The sequence below is a fragment of the Siphateles boraxobius genome, unplaced genomic scaffold (genome assembly GCF_051911475.1).
Source record: "Siphateles boraxobius isolate OS27281-9 unplaced genomic scaffold, OSU_SipBor_1 1, whole genome shotgun sequence".
Lineage (NCBI taxonomy): Eukaryota > Metazoa > Chordata > Actinopteri > Cypriniformes > Leuciscidae > Siphateles > Siphateles boraxobius.
In genome coordinates this window covers 16,227,680-16,243,227 of record NW_027508699.1, presented here as the reverse complement: position 1 = coordinate 16,243,227, position 15,548 = coordinate 16,227,680, and the positions used below count along the sequence as shown (strand labels likewise).

General features: G+C 38.0%; 1 protein-coding gene across 5 annotated transcripts in view; it reads right to left on the bottom strand.

Moving 5' to 3' along the window:
* The window catches only part of vav3b (vav 3 guanine nucleotide exchange factor b), a 69,815-nt gene that overhangs the window by 32,471 nt on the left and 21,796 nt on the right, over positions 1 to 15,548 (bottom strand). For all 5 annotated transcript variants that reach the window (XM_077225280.1, XM_077225289.1, XM_077225304.1 and 2 more), the window contains exons 12-16: positions 12,357 to 12,443; positions 12,176 to 12,261; positions 11,961 to 12,093; positions 4,321 to 4,430; positions 3,153 to 3,254 (exon numbers count right to left, since the gene is read on the bottom strand). In XM_077225280.1, the coding sequence (XP_077081395.1) occupies positions 3,153 to 3,254; positions 4,321 to 4,430; positions 11,961 to 12,093; positions 12,176 to 12,261; positions 12,357 to 12,443 (518 nt within the window). The remainder of the gene's footprint in view (positions 1 to 3,152; positions 3,255 to 4,320; positions 4,431 to 11,960; positions 12,094 to 12,175; positions 12,262 to 12,356; positions 12,444 to 15,548) is intronic.

The following is a 15,548-nucleotide window of genomic DNA, read 5'->3' as shown; positions in this document are numbered from 1 at the left end:
GAACCTGGGAGAGTACAAGACTGGCTGTGTTCCAGGCGGTGTTTGTCACGTTCAGCTGAACCAGGCTTGCGTACCGTAAATACATACGAGTATCCGATCGATCGAATTGGTCATCTGCATTTTCACAGGGTTCGTACAGACTCTGTGAAATGAAATTCCAGGACTTTCAAGGACTTTTCAAGCACTACTTTTTTGGATTTCAAGGACTTCAATCGGCACTTATCAAACAATATCTTTATTATTTTACTCAAATTAAACATGGTATCTGATGTTTCACTTCATAGAGGTCAATCCATTGACCAGCGCTGTCAGGCATGGAAAATCCCCTTAACCATTGAAAGGATATTGAAACTGAATTTTTTTCCATTATATATTCCAATATATATGATAGACCTGAAGAATGAAAGTTGTATTATATACTTAATATCATGCTTTATATATTAATATCATGAGAAATAGCTCTATATCTCAGACGGGCTGCAGTGTTGATTTAGCGTGAAAATTTTATTTTTTCAACAAAAAAACACCACAATATTTTGAATTAGGGATGTACCGATACCACTTTTTGCAGAACGAGATACCGATACCGTAACCGATCCCTGAATTTTCACTGCATTTGTAATTGTAATTGTATTAGTAGATAAACCAAGAGAATATAAATCATATTAGTTGGCTTCATTTGTTCATCAAACATATATTTCTTTCAATTATTTTCATGCTTAATTAAGCCTGCTAAAATACATTGTATGAGCTTCAGTTACTGTACATTCTATTGCTCTATCATATTGTATCTTTCATTGAATAACACAGCACATATTTAGACTAGAGCAGATCCAGAAGGGTCAGTGCTGAGGATTGGGTCAGTGAAATATCAATTATTTATTCCAATTTTGATACTTCAACAAAAACTTCCTGCCTAATTAATGCGAATTTAAAACATTATTAAAGGTTAGCAGTCAGCAACAATATAAGAACGAATAATCAACTTACAAATAAATACGATAGAACAAAGAAAGGCTACAAATGAAATAAACAGTGTTTTTAGAGTTTTTCGGGTAGATCTAACAGGTACAGAAATTTGAATAAAGTAATAAAATGTGAAAAAATTGCATATTCATTACTGGATAAATTAAATATAGATGGATCTTTTTGTAAAGTTGAAAAGGGTAGCCTATTTAGTCAAGAGCAGTGAGTGATTTAGTTGTCCATTGTTTAATTAACATTTAAAGAGCAGTGGGTTTGTTAAACTGCCCCTTTAAGACCGAACGCATGGACGCATTTGAACATGGCTACTTCACTTGAGATATAACTGACTTTGTTTACTAGGATACTCGCCAAGATGGGCGTTTTTACATAATTTTGTGTGAATTCGTCCGTACAAGCGCAAGACGTTCAGTATTCGCGCGCGGAGACGCCGGTTTGCGGGGCGCGCGCTTATGTTTGCGTGCATGGAACTTCTTGACTGCAAACGTCCAGTAATAATGTAGGGAATCACTCGTTATACATAAATCAGGTAACAGTTCATGTTTTACTTTACTTACATATATGATTTAGTTTTCATCCAAATAATAGGTGCTGAGTGAACGATCAGCAATCTAGAGCAATCAAGAGCATTCAACAGAACTGCGCGCTCTCTCTCTCTCTCTCTCGTCAGTTAACGTTAATAAAAAGCTACATGCCTCGTTTTATTGTCTTTGCCATTGACGTCCGACTGAACTACAAACCTTCCACTGATTTCCTTCAAAACTTGAATTTCCTTCCTTCTGTTTAAAGGAATGCGCTCGATCAGCTCGCGCATCTGTGCCGCTGCGCGCTCAATCTACTACGCGGTTTCCTCTGATCAGCGCGCGCACCACAGCTGTGTGTTACTATACACACGCTGCCTGGGAGGCCTATCGGTTGTTGGTATCGGAGCATTTTTACATGAGCTCGGTATCGGTGCATCCCTATTTTTAATAATTCAAGCACTTTTCAAGTACCTCTTCAAAAATATGGCTGTTTTCAAGGGTTTTCCAGGACTTAAATTTCAAAAAGTCAAATTCAAGTACTTCAAGCACTTTAAGCACCTTGTACGAACCCTGTTTTCAGAATCTGACTCATGCCTTAAACTGATATGGTAAAGCTGACGAGATTATTAACTGACTTTGGAAGCTGAAGCTCCATTACGGTTAGGGGCGTTATATTTCTGACACCCGTTTGAGATGTTCGGCCTATCACAACGCACTGGGTCAGCTGGCCAATGAGAACACACTACGCTTTTCGGAAGGAGGGGCTTTGTAGAAATCGACGCATTTTAGAAAGATTGGGCTACAATAATGTACAGCATGTGAAAAATAATGTGTTTTTTTAAAACATGATATTTTATTACACCAAATACACAAAATAATGATCATCGAAAATAGCATCATATGACCCCTTTAAGGCAATTATAGGATAGCATTATGCATGTGTCATGTGTACTTAAAGCCCGTCAATCAAAATTAGAGCGTAATCCTAAGGCTGTATAACACCAAAAGTGTGTCTGCATATTCAGCAATTAGAATATAAAGCTTACAAAATGTTTAATATAAACTAGCGCTAAGACCCAGAATCTGCCCTATCGAAAATTATGGTCAGGAGCCGCTACTGCGAGGCATACAAAAACTTGCAGGCAAGTTGAAGCTAAACTCTGTAGGACAGTGGCCCTCCAGGACCAAGTTTGGACAAACCCAGTCCCATTTGTCATTTTAGGTTTCAGAAGGATGCTTGCTAGTGCCCCCTTTGCTGCCGATGTGCGCCTTCAATGTGCACTTTTGCAGAGGCCAAAAGATTCGCAACAAACTTCTACCCGACTGTCAAAGCGGCACTACATCACAAAAGTGTGGACTCGGAGGAAGATTGCGAGGTTCCATTTAGTACAGGGCCTACCTCTCGCAGCCTTGTTTTCATCTGTCAAGTTTAATATGGCATCTACCCTAACTACCCCAAAACTATATTTCCGTAGATTTATACACATTTACAATGTCACTGCACACAAAGCACAGAAAAAACTGTGCTAATCAAGCAGTTTGATAAGGTCATTATTTTAATGATCTGACAGGTTAACATTGATTAACTTCAACTTGTTGCAACACACAATTAACAGCAGCCTCAGAAGTGTAATGACAGCTCACCTGAGAAGCATACGACAGGAGCTGCAGGTGGTGGCCATCTCGAAAGTGTGCATTCTGAAGCGGTGAGAGTTAAACGTGGCATTCTCAGGACGAATATTAGATCTGAAATGGAAAATGGGAAATATGGAAAAACTATGGTGCAAAGTTGACTGATTGGAAAAATGACAAACTAACTGTGTGAGTTAAACTGCATGTTTAAGTGGGCAGAGAGAACGGTGGCGGATGTTGTGGCCCATGGGGGCAGGAACCAAAAACAGATTCTGGGCACAAATCAGAGCACTGGGGAATCTCTTTGCCCAAACAACTCTAAGATTGATTCTTGCATCAAGAGAGCGGTGTGCATGCAGCAGGTGTAATTTGTTGTTTGAATGAACCTTTTAGATCATTACAGTCAACCACATGTATACGTGTGTGTACAGAAACAAATTTTTTAAAGGGTGACATAAATCAAGAGGGAGAGGAAACATCATTTCAGACTCTCTGCACGAGGCAAGGCGTATCCTCTTGAACCTACACAAATTCCAAATCAGAACTTTCGTTAGTTTCCCCCCTCTTCTCTCACTATTCATTTCTTTCAGCGTATACCTTGTAAATACACTGTGCCATCAAATCTCAACAGCATCCCAGGTGCAGAATGTCACCACATACTAGAGCGAAGTAAGCTGCTTGACATCAAATGGCATCGATATAATCACGCTGGGTGCTATATTGAATAGAAGATGATGTGTGCAAACATTTTGTGTGCAAACATAAAAAAGCAGATATTTCCTATAGTCATGTGCACTATTCTATTTTGAATGCAGTTTGAAATAGTGAAAGATCACCCAACCATTTAAAATTTTCACATTTAAATAATTAGCAGTTAATTTGTCATTTACTCACTTTAAAAAAACTGTTATCTTAAGTTGGATCTCAACAATTTGGTTAACAGCTCAATGGAGGAGAAGATTATCAGTGAATTACTTCAATTCATACTTTCATATCTTCCATCACCTTTTGTGCTGTTTTTAAAGCTTGAAGGCTCTGGTTCTTGTTTATTGAAATTGCACAGAAAAGAGCAAAACAAAACTTCTCCTTTTGCGTTCCACGGAACAAAGAAAGTTTGGGACAACATGAGGGTGAGTAAATGTGAAAACTGTGATTTTTGGGACCAAAGTTTCAAACTCACATGGCCATCTCAAACTGGTCCAGCCATTTCTTCTTCAGCTCTTTTGTCTTGAACAGGAACTCAAATCCACTCTGCCCCTGCTGGTGGGTGAGGAAGAACCCGTAGCACCACTGCCAGAGGACAAGACAGAGCAAAATAACTGCTTAAAAGATACAAATTAGACTTTTATGTAAAGACCTTTCTTTCATATATCTTTCAAATATGCATTTACATTAAGACTTTTTGTAATAAGGCGCACAAAAAGTTGATGTACAGGAAAATTAAAGGGTTGAGGTGTTTGGTTTAAAGCTGTGTTGGGAGATGGCGGTGAGGCTTGGTGGGTGACGGGGGGAACGGGCTCATTTTATTTTACACAGTAATAGACAGCCAGAGGCAACCTTGGGGGAGTGGACACATTCATCATCAACTATTCAGTGTGTATGTGTGTGTGCTGTGCATGAGTATATTTGTGTGGCGTAGCATTTATGCAGACTACATTCGCAGCATCCAATCCTTGCCTCTGTACAGGCCAGTGTTGTAAAACTAAAACTATTAAATATTATTTGTAGTAATTGAAATAGAGCTTAAATAAATGAAAAGTATTAGATAAAACGTAAACGAAATTTAGAAGAGTTGCCTTAACAACTATTTGCATTAAATTGAAATACTATAATTACTAAAACTAAAAGTGTAGTAAAATAAATTGAAGCTAAATAGAAACTAAAATGAAGTCAGACAATTCGAGTCAGACAATTTTGCCAAGTATTTCTGGCAAAAGTAACTCTTATCAACAGGTTAAAAACAAACCTGAAAGAATGCTTAACAAATAAAGAATATGAAAATGAGCTGCCAGAGTTTACATGTTAACTTACTAAATTAAATTTGCGTAATTCAGTCAATACATTTATCTAATTTAACATGAAAAGCATAATATTCTGTTACGTGTGTTATCGAAAGACTAAATATGAGGATGTGTTCAGTAGCCGTAAACAGAAAAAAAATCCATATCTTTCAATAAAAGGGGAAAATAAACTTCTTATCAGCAAATCTATTTATTAAACCCAGGTGAGACTTTAAAAGTAGTAAAAGCAGTCTTTTTTATTTAAATATAATTAAAGCCCTTGCAATAATTATTACTATGCTTTTCTTTCCTCCATAAGTAAATGTGTTAAAGTACATGTATACATTCTTTGACTATAACTTAATGTGATAATGTTTATTAATGATAGTTATTATAAAGTTTTACTATATTCTTAAAGATTTTTATGTGGCCATGTCTGTGTGTTTTGTGGTTGAAGGAATAAGATCTATCAGTGTATTAAGTGTCTGTATGGGTCCTGAGGAGGGGCAGAAAGGCACTTCAAACAGAAAAGCCAGCAGGGCTATGTCTGGCCAAGGTCTCCTTGAGACAGATTTCACCAGACCATCTGTTCAGAAGAAACCTTCCTTTTGGTGAAAGGCATAAAAGAGAAAAAAATATCAAAAGTTTAAAGACACGTCCGCATTATTTTTACATCTGTACGACTATTGCTAAGCCCAAAAAGTACATCAGAAAACCAAAGGTAACCTGAGGTTGAGCTGTCTGCCTTCACAGACTGAAAAAATAAAACCAAGTACACAGTTCTGCAACCTCTATATATACTATATATATATACCACTTCTGATTTACACGACATGGGATACTCTGCACAATGAACACAGACTTTAGACTGTTTACTGTCAAAAGCAACCAAGTCTTTCCACAGCAGTTGGTTCAGCATGCAGAAATCGACTTGAAATGCAGCAGAGATCCGTCCCCATCCATCAACCCTCATAAAGAGCAGTAACATCTGTCTGCAACAGTATGCGATGGGCTCTCCAGCCTGATCTGTTTCACTTACCATTACAGTCTAAGGGACAGCTTGATTTTTGGTGCTTTTTTTCAGCTTGAACAGGTCTGGCTGTTAAATTTTAGGCTATTGAATGACAGTTTACTCAGAAAAACAGGCATAGTTTTCTAGTTGACAAATTTAAATGCGTGAGAAAAATAAAGCAAAGCATCAGTTCTGGCAGTTCAGGTTCATAGACTATAAAAAAATATGGACGTAGTGTCCATGACGTCACCCGAAGGTTTCTGAAGTGCATTTTTGAAGCCAAAAGTGGGTTGAGCCGGTAATCGCCATCTTGGCAGCACGTCACCGCGCGTCACTCCCGGATAGCAGAAAATGGACAAAGAGGCGGGACGTGGGTGGAGCTGAGATGCCTGGTTGCTGAAACCATGCCCGCCTAGCTCGACGTGATCAAGTTTGCTCAGGCTTAGGAGCTAATGCTATATGCTACTGGCAGTACCGAATGTGCGACAGCACAGGGCCTCGCGCTAAAGTGACAGCTGACTTGGTGATGTAAAGCCATTGTCAAGACGTTTTTCTTTATTAAATGCATCATAGATAGCGGTTTAGCCATTTTAGGCAACGGAGCGGGCAAAGGTATAATGCGCGTATTAAATTGTATAAAAAAATCCCGAAAAAAGCAGAAACAAGCCAGAGATGGCAAGCTCAGCAGCTGGAATTAGCTGAGCTTGTCCGCTGACAGACAGCAGACAAATGGCTAGTAGTTACAGCAGCGGCAATCCACCTGTCACTCAGGTGGCTATGCCCTTAATTTTGCAGAACTTTAAGGCTTAAAGGGTTAGTTCACCCAAAAATGAAAATTCTGTCAGTATTTACTCACCCTCATGTAGTTCCAGCCTCGTAAGACCTTCGTTCATCTTCGGAACACGAATTAAGATATTTTTGATTAAATCTGAGAGCTGGATCACACCTCCATAGGCTACTTAAGGGATTGAAGCTTGCCAGCCCCAAAAAGTTATTAAAGACAAAGTTAAAATAGTCCAAGTGACTACAGTGGCTCAATCTTAAATTTATCAAGCGACGAGAATACTTTTTGTTCGCAAAAACAAACAAAAATAACGACTTCATTTCAACTATTTATTTCAACTATTCATTTCCTTCTCTGTGGGCCTATAGTCAGTTAACGTAGTGTGATTGCGTAGAGCTATGTCACACGTAGGCTCACTATTGGCCGACGCTGGTCATGTGTGTGATGCGTGTGACGTACAACAACAGAAGCGTACGCTATTACACTAGTGAACTGACTCGAGGCCCACAGAGAAGGAAATGAATAGTTGAAATAAAGTCGTTATTTTTGTTTGTTTTTGCGAACAAAAAGTATTCTCGTCGCTTGATAAACTTAAAGGAACACGCCGACTTTTTGGGACTTTAGCTTATTCATCGTATCCCCCAGAGTTAGATAAGTCCATATATACCCTTTTCATCTCCGTGCGTGCTGTAACTCTGTTTGACGCACCCACCGCTAGCCTTGCTCAGCACAAAGACTGGATGTAAATGGCTACAGTTAGCATACTAATCCCAATAAGTGACAAAATAACGCAAACATTTTCCTATTTACATGTTGTGATTTGTATAGTCACAGAGTGTACAAATAACAAGGTCATATGAGACACAGCCATCTTTAAACCGTATAAATATTGGGAACTATATTCTCAGAAGGCGAAGCAAAGCTACTTGGGCTGAGTGATAACCGCAGCACCTGAGACGCACCGTGGTGAGGAGCAGAGAGTTCGTTCAGAGTTGGAGTAATAGAGTCAGCAATTACTAGATAGTAAAAGCATAGTTTACAATCATGGTAAAGAGCTGCGACAATAAACAGGAGAGACCGGGTAATACCATGATGTTTCATAGAATTCCAACCAAAAACGCTGACCTGATGAATCAATGGCTACTTGATCTGGATATCGATCCAAACACACCTGAAGAGATCATCAAGGACCATCGTGTTTGCTCAGTACTGTTAGGATTCTGAGATATTTTGTGTGTTTGTATCAATTGTCCTTGTGTGTGGGTGTGTCTTGCTCTCTTTTTCTCTCTGTGTGTTGACAAGCTTGTTTCAGATGGGCGTTACCTCTGTTAATCTGTGGAAGACTGTGATTGGACCAGCTATGCACCTGACCTGGATAAAAGGACCGCCTCTGACACACCATAGAGGCCTTTGAGCCTCGCTGACTTTATGCGTTTGTGTTTTGTGGTTGTACTGTTTAGGTGCTTCTCTTCAGCTTTGTTTGTTTCGCCATTATTTAATTGAGTAAGAGTGTCGTGCCAGAGAGATTGTTAGTGTTTAGTGAAATTTAGTAAGTGTTTGTTGAATGTAATCCTACTTCTGGTTTTCTTCTATATCTGATTATTGCCTGATTGACTACATCTTTGGATTCCGATTCTAACTTGTCAACCTGATACTATTTTAAATGTGTGTAAACATTCTTGTAATTGTTACCATATCAAGGGATGTAGGGGGTTTGACGCCTATTTATTTGTATTTATTTTTCACTTTGTTTATGTGTAAGGGAGTTAGGTAAGTTAAACTGTATTTTCATTTCTTCTTTCTTTTGTTAAAGGTCATTTAGGTTCTAAAAAGAAAATTGTTTTGTTCGTTATTTTGGCCTTGTCTGCCCCTGACGCTAACCCTTTATGGTCAATAAAATTCATATTACTCGTTATCTCTCTGGTAGTGTGACTCTCTTCCTTTTCCTGTTGCGGCTGACCCCTAGCGGTCGTAACAGTACCTTTCACTGAGGACGACTATTTTGAAAAAATGGAATTTGCCACACGGACCATGAAACGTGTGATAAAGGATACGGCCATCCCTTTGATAGCACAGACAGAACAAAGTGGATCGCCTGCGGCTGCGGTAAGTGTTCCGTTATGTTTTTCGATGACTAACCTACAGTAACAGTGTCATTAGCTAGATCTAATGTAACGTTAGTGACACTATTATATGAATAGGGTGGTCACTACTATTGCAGTTGTTTTTTGGGCTCCATATATCCCCTGTAATGTTAGTATTGTGTTGTCACGAACGCGCTCTATCGCCCCAGTAACAAATGAGCGGAGCTAGATGTAAACAAGAAGAAACAACGGTGCGTCTCAGGTGCTGCGATAATCACTCCGCCCAGGTACCAGTGCTTCGCCTTCTGAGAATATAGTTCCCAGTATTTATACCAGTGGTCTCAAACTCAATTCCTGGAGGGCCAGAGCTCTGCACAGTTTTGCTCCAACCCTAATCAAACACACCTGATCCAGCTAATCAAGGTCTTCAGGATTGCTAGAAACTTCCTTGCAGGTGTGAGTTTGAGCTGGTTGGAGCTAAACTGTGCAGAGCTGTGGCCCTCCAGGAATTGAGTTTGAGACCACTGATTTATACGGTTAAAATATGGCTGTGTCCCATATGACCTTGTGTTTTGTACACTCTGTGACTATACAAATCACAACATGTAAATAGGAAAATGTTTGCGTTATTTTGTCACTTATTGGGATTAGTATGCTAGCTTTAGCCATTTACATCCAGTCTTTGTGCTAAGCAAGGCTAGCGGTGGGTGCGTCAAACAGAGTTACAGCACGCACGAAGATGAAAAGGGTATATATGGACTTATCTAACTCTGGGGGATATGGTGAATAAGCTAGAGTCCCAAAAAGTCAGCGTGTTCCTTTAATATTGAGCCACTGTAGTCACTTGGACTATTTTAACTATGTCTTTAATACCCTTTCGGGGCTGGCAAGTTTCAATCCCTTAGAAGCCTATGGAGGAGTGATCCAGCTCTCAGATTTCATCAAAAATATCTTAATTTGTGTTCCGAAGATGAACGCAGGTCTTACGAGGTTGGAAAAACATGAGGGTGAGTAATTACTGACAGAATTTTCATTTTTGGGTCAACTATCTCTTTAATATAATTTAAACGGATGAGATATAATTTTTTTTTAGAACTCACAGTTGTCTCAGTTTATAACTGAGGTTATCGCTCGGTCACTTTAGTCAAGCTCACATCAGTGACTCTCAGCTGATCCACGTCTAACTATAGAAATATGACACCTATCACTGTATTCATATAAAAGCTCCTTTAGTATTATCAGCACAGTTTCTCAGAAAATAATTACCCTACACCATCCCCAGCTCCTCCCTCGTCAGTCAGTATGGCATTCTGATTCCACCTGAATCAGACTAAAATTCTCTAATTATGTTGTACATTAAAATTAATTAATGATATCTGCAATAAATTCATGTTGGTTCTGATCTGTTTACCCTAAGGGGGGTTATTGCTGCTGTCCCTGCTCTTATCCATGCTAGGCTGCATGGATGCGCAGGGAGTTCTTGCCCAGAACAGAACCATACCACAAATCCAAACTGTATGCTAATTGTTAATCGTATTTAACGATAGTGGTCCTGACAGAAATATTTAAAACATATAAAAAATGCTGTTAATTGCCTATTTAAATTAAACTTTAAAGGGACATTGTGTAGGAATTTCTCCCATCTAGCGGGTGAAATTGTATTTTGCATTCAAACGAATTGTGCTCTCCAGCGCCTCGCTTTTTCAAATGCGTGTTGCATCTACGGTAGCCGTTATGTACCAAAAAGCTATGACAGGATGTCTTCTAATATCACTTCGTCGAGTTTTCTTTCGGGTGAACAGATTTGTTATTTCAAACAAACTGAAACTTGACAACGAACAAACTAATGTTACAGTATGAATTACTGATTGACTTGCCAGGGCAGTGACAAGCGCCTCTCACTGCTCTGCTCCTCCGTTTCTGCTGCTTTCAGTTACGTGACGCTGGCTCTGAACGAAAACACGTTGTGGAAACGCATTGGCTAGTACTTTTTGACCCTCTCTGCTATTATAGTTTTTCAAGATGGCGGAACGACATGGAAGCCTCCGTGGACCTACCCGTCACATGTATATAAAGATAATAAATTCTTCGTTTACGATGATAAGTCAGATAATTGGCAGAGGTATTTGTACACCATTGAGGACATGTTTAATAATAAAAATATTGATTTTAGATAATAAAATACCTACAAAACTACACATTGTCCCTTTAAGAAGATTTTTTGCGTTAGATTTTGAATAGTTCTATGAAAGTTGTTTCCTTTATTAATTTTTTTTTTTAAATACTTCAGTATTATGTTCTTCATCTCATACTTCTGATAAGAAATGTACATGGAGAGAAAAGACAGCAACAGAAAGGGCAACACTGCATAAATTACGATTTCATGAAAACACACAGTATATATTTACATACAGTGTATATATATATATATATATATTACAATTAAAGCATATTGTAGCTGGAAAACGGCACTGAGAAGAAGTACTTCCTGGAGGTTGTTTGAAGATTTTTTTTTTAGCATTATTTACTTGATCTAAAAAAGGTAATTTACAACGTGCATTCCATCTGAAATGAAGACCTCAACTTTTCCGATGTACTGCATTTGAAAATTTTACTGACTTATGTGGTTTCAAAGAGCTTACAACAGCACAACTAATTTGCATAAAAATGCACTTTGGTAAGTCACACCGTCCTTAAACTGGTTTGGATATCGCTAGAATATCCTACAGTATCCTGGAGGACATAAACACTTTTTAAAGAGGAAAAAAAAAATTCAGCAAAGACTGTTCTATGACACTAACAGATCAAAAGAGATCTACGGGAGAGTTATGTGGAGCCAAGTGTGAAGAAGACAAGAACGCTCGAGAAAAACATGACTGTTTGATGTTTGGGTGCAGTTTTCTGTGCCTAAAAGCTCCTGTTACTATGTTTCTCACTGACCTTTCTGCTGTCCTTATCAGTGGTAGGGTTATTTGTGATCTTGAAATGATTGAGGTCGATCACTTCCTTCATCTCATAGTTGTCCCCACGCCTCTTGCAGACGATTACAGCGACGTCGAACAAAAAAATATGTCTGCAGCATCGACACGTCATGACATGGCATGAAAGTAAAAACAGGAGTGGACTGCTGTAAAGGTTTTTGCCTTAAGCCTCACCTGTCCTGTCTACGTTTATCCACATTTGACAACAAACGGACTTCACCGTCACCCTTCGGTCTTCCGTAAGAAAGTAAGCACTGATTCTGTGAAGGGAAGTTCATGAACAGACAGAAAAACAATGATGACGTAAGTAAACTGCTTTTATAAGCAGAGGGCATGCTTATTATGTACAACTTACCAAATTCTCTATGGATCTCTGATACTGATCAATCTCCCTCAGAGTCTCAACGTCTCTTTTCACCTCATTTACATACTGGGCCAAGTCCTGTTTAATGAAGGAAAAGAAAATGACAGATTTATGCATATCATTTACACACAATTATATGGAAAAAAATTAAACTAATTAAACAGGAAAATGAACAGAAGAAGTCGGAAACGGTAATATAGTTTTGGTAACTCTTTTATTTTGATCTGTCCTTGTGACACGTTACATGAACAGTATTTACTACAGAAATAGCAGTAAACTATACTTAATTACAAGCAACTAACATTAAACCAAACCCTGACTCTAAACCTATATTAAATACATGTTGTGAGCATAAAAAGTTAAGTATTAAGCTTTTATAATAATGATAATAATAAAACGTTAAAAGAAACGTTGATGTAAAATGATATACACTACAGCTCAAAAGTTCTAGGTCTGTAAGACCTCTTAATACCAAAGATTTTATTTATTTGCATTTATCTAACAAAATAAAGTAAAAGGAGTAATATTGTGATAAATTATTACAATATAAAATAACCATTTTCTAAAATGTAATATATTTTTAAATGTAATTATTTGTTCCTGTGATGTTAAAGCTGAATTTTTAGCATAATAATTTTAAGTGTCACATGATCCTTCAGAAATCATTCTAATATGCCAGTTTGATGCTCAAGAAACATTTGGACTTTCAAGATTCTATAATGAATAGAAAGTTCAAAAGAACAGCAATTATTTAAAATAGCATTATAAATGTGTTGATTGTCACTTTTGATCAATTTAATGTGTCCTTGCTAAATAAAAGTATACATTTATTTTAAAAAAATACTACTGAGCCTAAACTTTTGAGCAGTAGTGTATATAATATGTTTCTCCACTATTTCTCCACTATTCTAAGTTACTAATCAGATAAGTAAATTTGTGACATTGATCATGTAACTCTCTGAGATGCTTTTTAAAGAAATCTCCAATCATGCTGGAGAACATGATTATTAGATTTGCTGTCATTAAAACAAAAGAGAGACAAAACATTATGAAAAATACATTATTAAATTGATGTTCCTTTTCAAACCAACTGTTCACTCAAATTGCATTGATAATACAGTATAATTAGTAATAAAAGAATTATGAAATGAATGAAAAATGAATGAAAACTATATCCAGTATTTATCTCTCCACAGGAAATTATTTCATTTCATCAGCGAGAATAAACATCTCCAGATATCAAAAGAGGTTTTTCAAAAGACCCCACTGGGATGACGTGGATCTCGGCTGATTTCCATTTTAAAAGGCAGCCTCTGCTCAAACACTCACTTATGAGTCTAAATTAAACACACCATTTTACAGGCAGGCAGGTAGATGAGTTCAGTCCCTGTCTGAGCAACTCTCACTGCTCCCATTCGGCTAAACCAATCAACACTGAGAGGATAATTCAAACAAATTAAATCATCGCAGGCCTCTGTTCCATTACTGCTCCTCACATAACCATTAATCTGCTTTCCACCTACTCTGTCAGTGAGACAGAAATGAGGCGTTGACATCACTTCACGTATAGAACCCCATAATATCTCCTGGATATTAAAACATTACCAAGAACATGCAGGAATGACCTGATGTCACATTCTGAATAGAAATCAAGGATGGAACAAGTGTGACATCTTAAAATTAGAGTTTTGTGGCTTTTAGGCCCTGTGTCCGCCAAAGCATTTTTTCACACAGCTGGTGTATTTTTTCAATTGTTTTCAATGGGAGCTCTGCAGTTTTTACTGGTCGCCGTGAGTTGAAGAATGTTCAACTTTGGGCAAAATCACTGTCAGCCGTCCAATCACAGTGGAGAAGGGGCGGGACAACTACCACACCAACCATCCACATTCTGCTTTTACAAAAGTCAACAGATGACAACAATAAGCATAATAATGGAACAAAATTATTTAAAACAAGAGCCAGGGCAAATACTTTACATTGTATCGATATTTAGCAGCACAGAAACAAACAATCTGTGAAATGAGATAATAGTAACACTTCCGCGGATATTCCGTATCATAGCAAGCAAAGCGTCTCAACTGGAAAAAAAAAAACGCTTTGGTGGACACACAGCCTTAGTCTATGTTAGGAGCCGCACAGCCAAATTTAATTCTCTGCCATATAAGCCTGATGTCGACTAGTCGCAGATCATGGCCTACAGAGGGCGCAACAGGATAAGAAATCTTTGAAGTCCACTTTTACGCTCGGTTTCCAACAGTTAAAATGAAAAATAAATTCATACTCCTAGAGCCCTCCACAAGATATGTTTAATTATAACATATGGATACTCAAAATTGATCGGGTGAACGCACGTTTTATATAGCTTACTGTACACATAAGTTAATCGCCGCTCTAAACCAAAGCGCTGTTGCATTGTAACGCACACACATACACACTGTAGGTCACACATCACGTGCAGATCGTGCGCACACAGAAACATTCAGTAGCGCAGAAATATATTGTCAACACTGTTCTATGATTTATCAATAAAATAGTTTAGAAAAGTTCTAATATATTTATAAGTAACTAAAACCCACAGCTTCACTATTAGTAGGGAGACGCTGTCAGGTAGAATTAATTTACACATGAAATCACTCTCTCACTAATGCTGCATTCATATAAATGTAGCTAATCTTTACTGTGCTACTTTGTCTGTATCTGATTCAGAACGAGCAGAAACCTGTGAGAAATATAATGACCCAAAGTCAAAAGAACTGATAAAAAATAAGCTGTTATGTAGAACTAATAGCCTTGTAGGCTGTGTCATATATGCCATAGCTGTGCAAAAGGCGACCCGCGTTCGAGTCTCAGCTCGAGGTTCAGGCTTATTTGTTCATTAATGGCATCATCAGTGACTAGTCGACTCGACTTTAATCACATAAATGCCGACTTCAAAAAATCTGAAGTTGTTCAACCTCTAGACTTTGTTAGCTTTGAGGCCATCTATATGCTAGTGTACTCCTGAACATTTACGAAACTGCACAGTACTAACTAAAGTACATACCACTGGTAACCAGCTAGCAAGTAGCCATTCATGGTTCATGACAGTGACAAAACTAAAGCCTACTGGCAGAGATTTGAAGAAAGACTGTAGAAAGAGAGATGGCTGAGAGACATTACAAAAGAGAAAAGGTCAGAGGAATA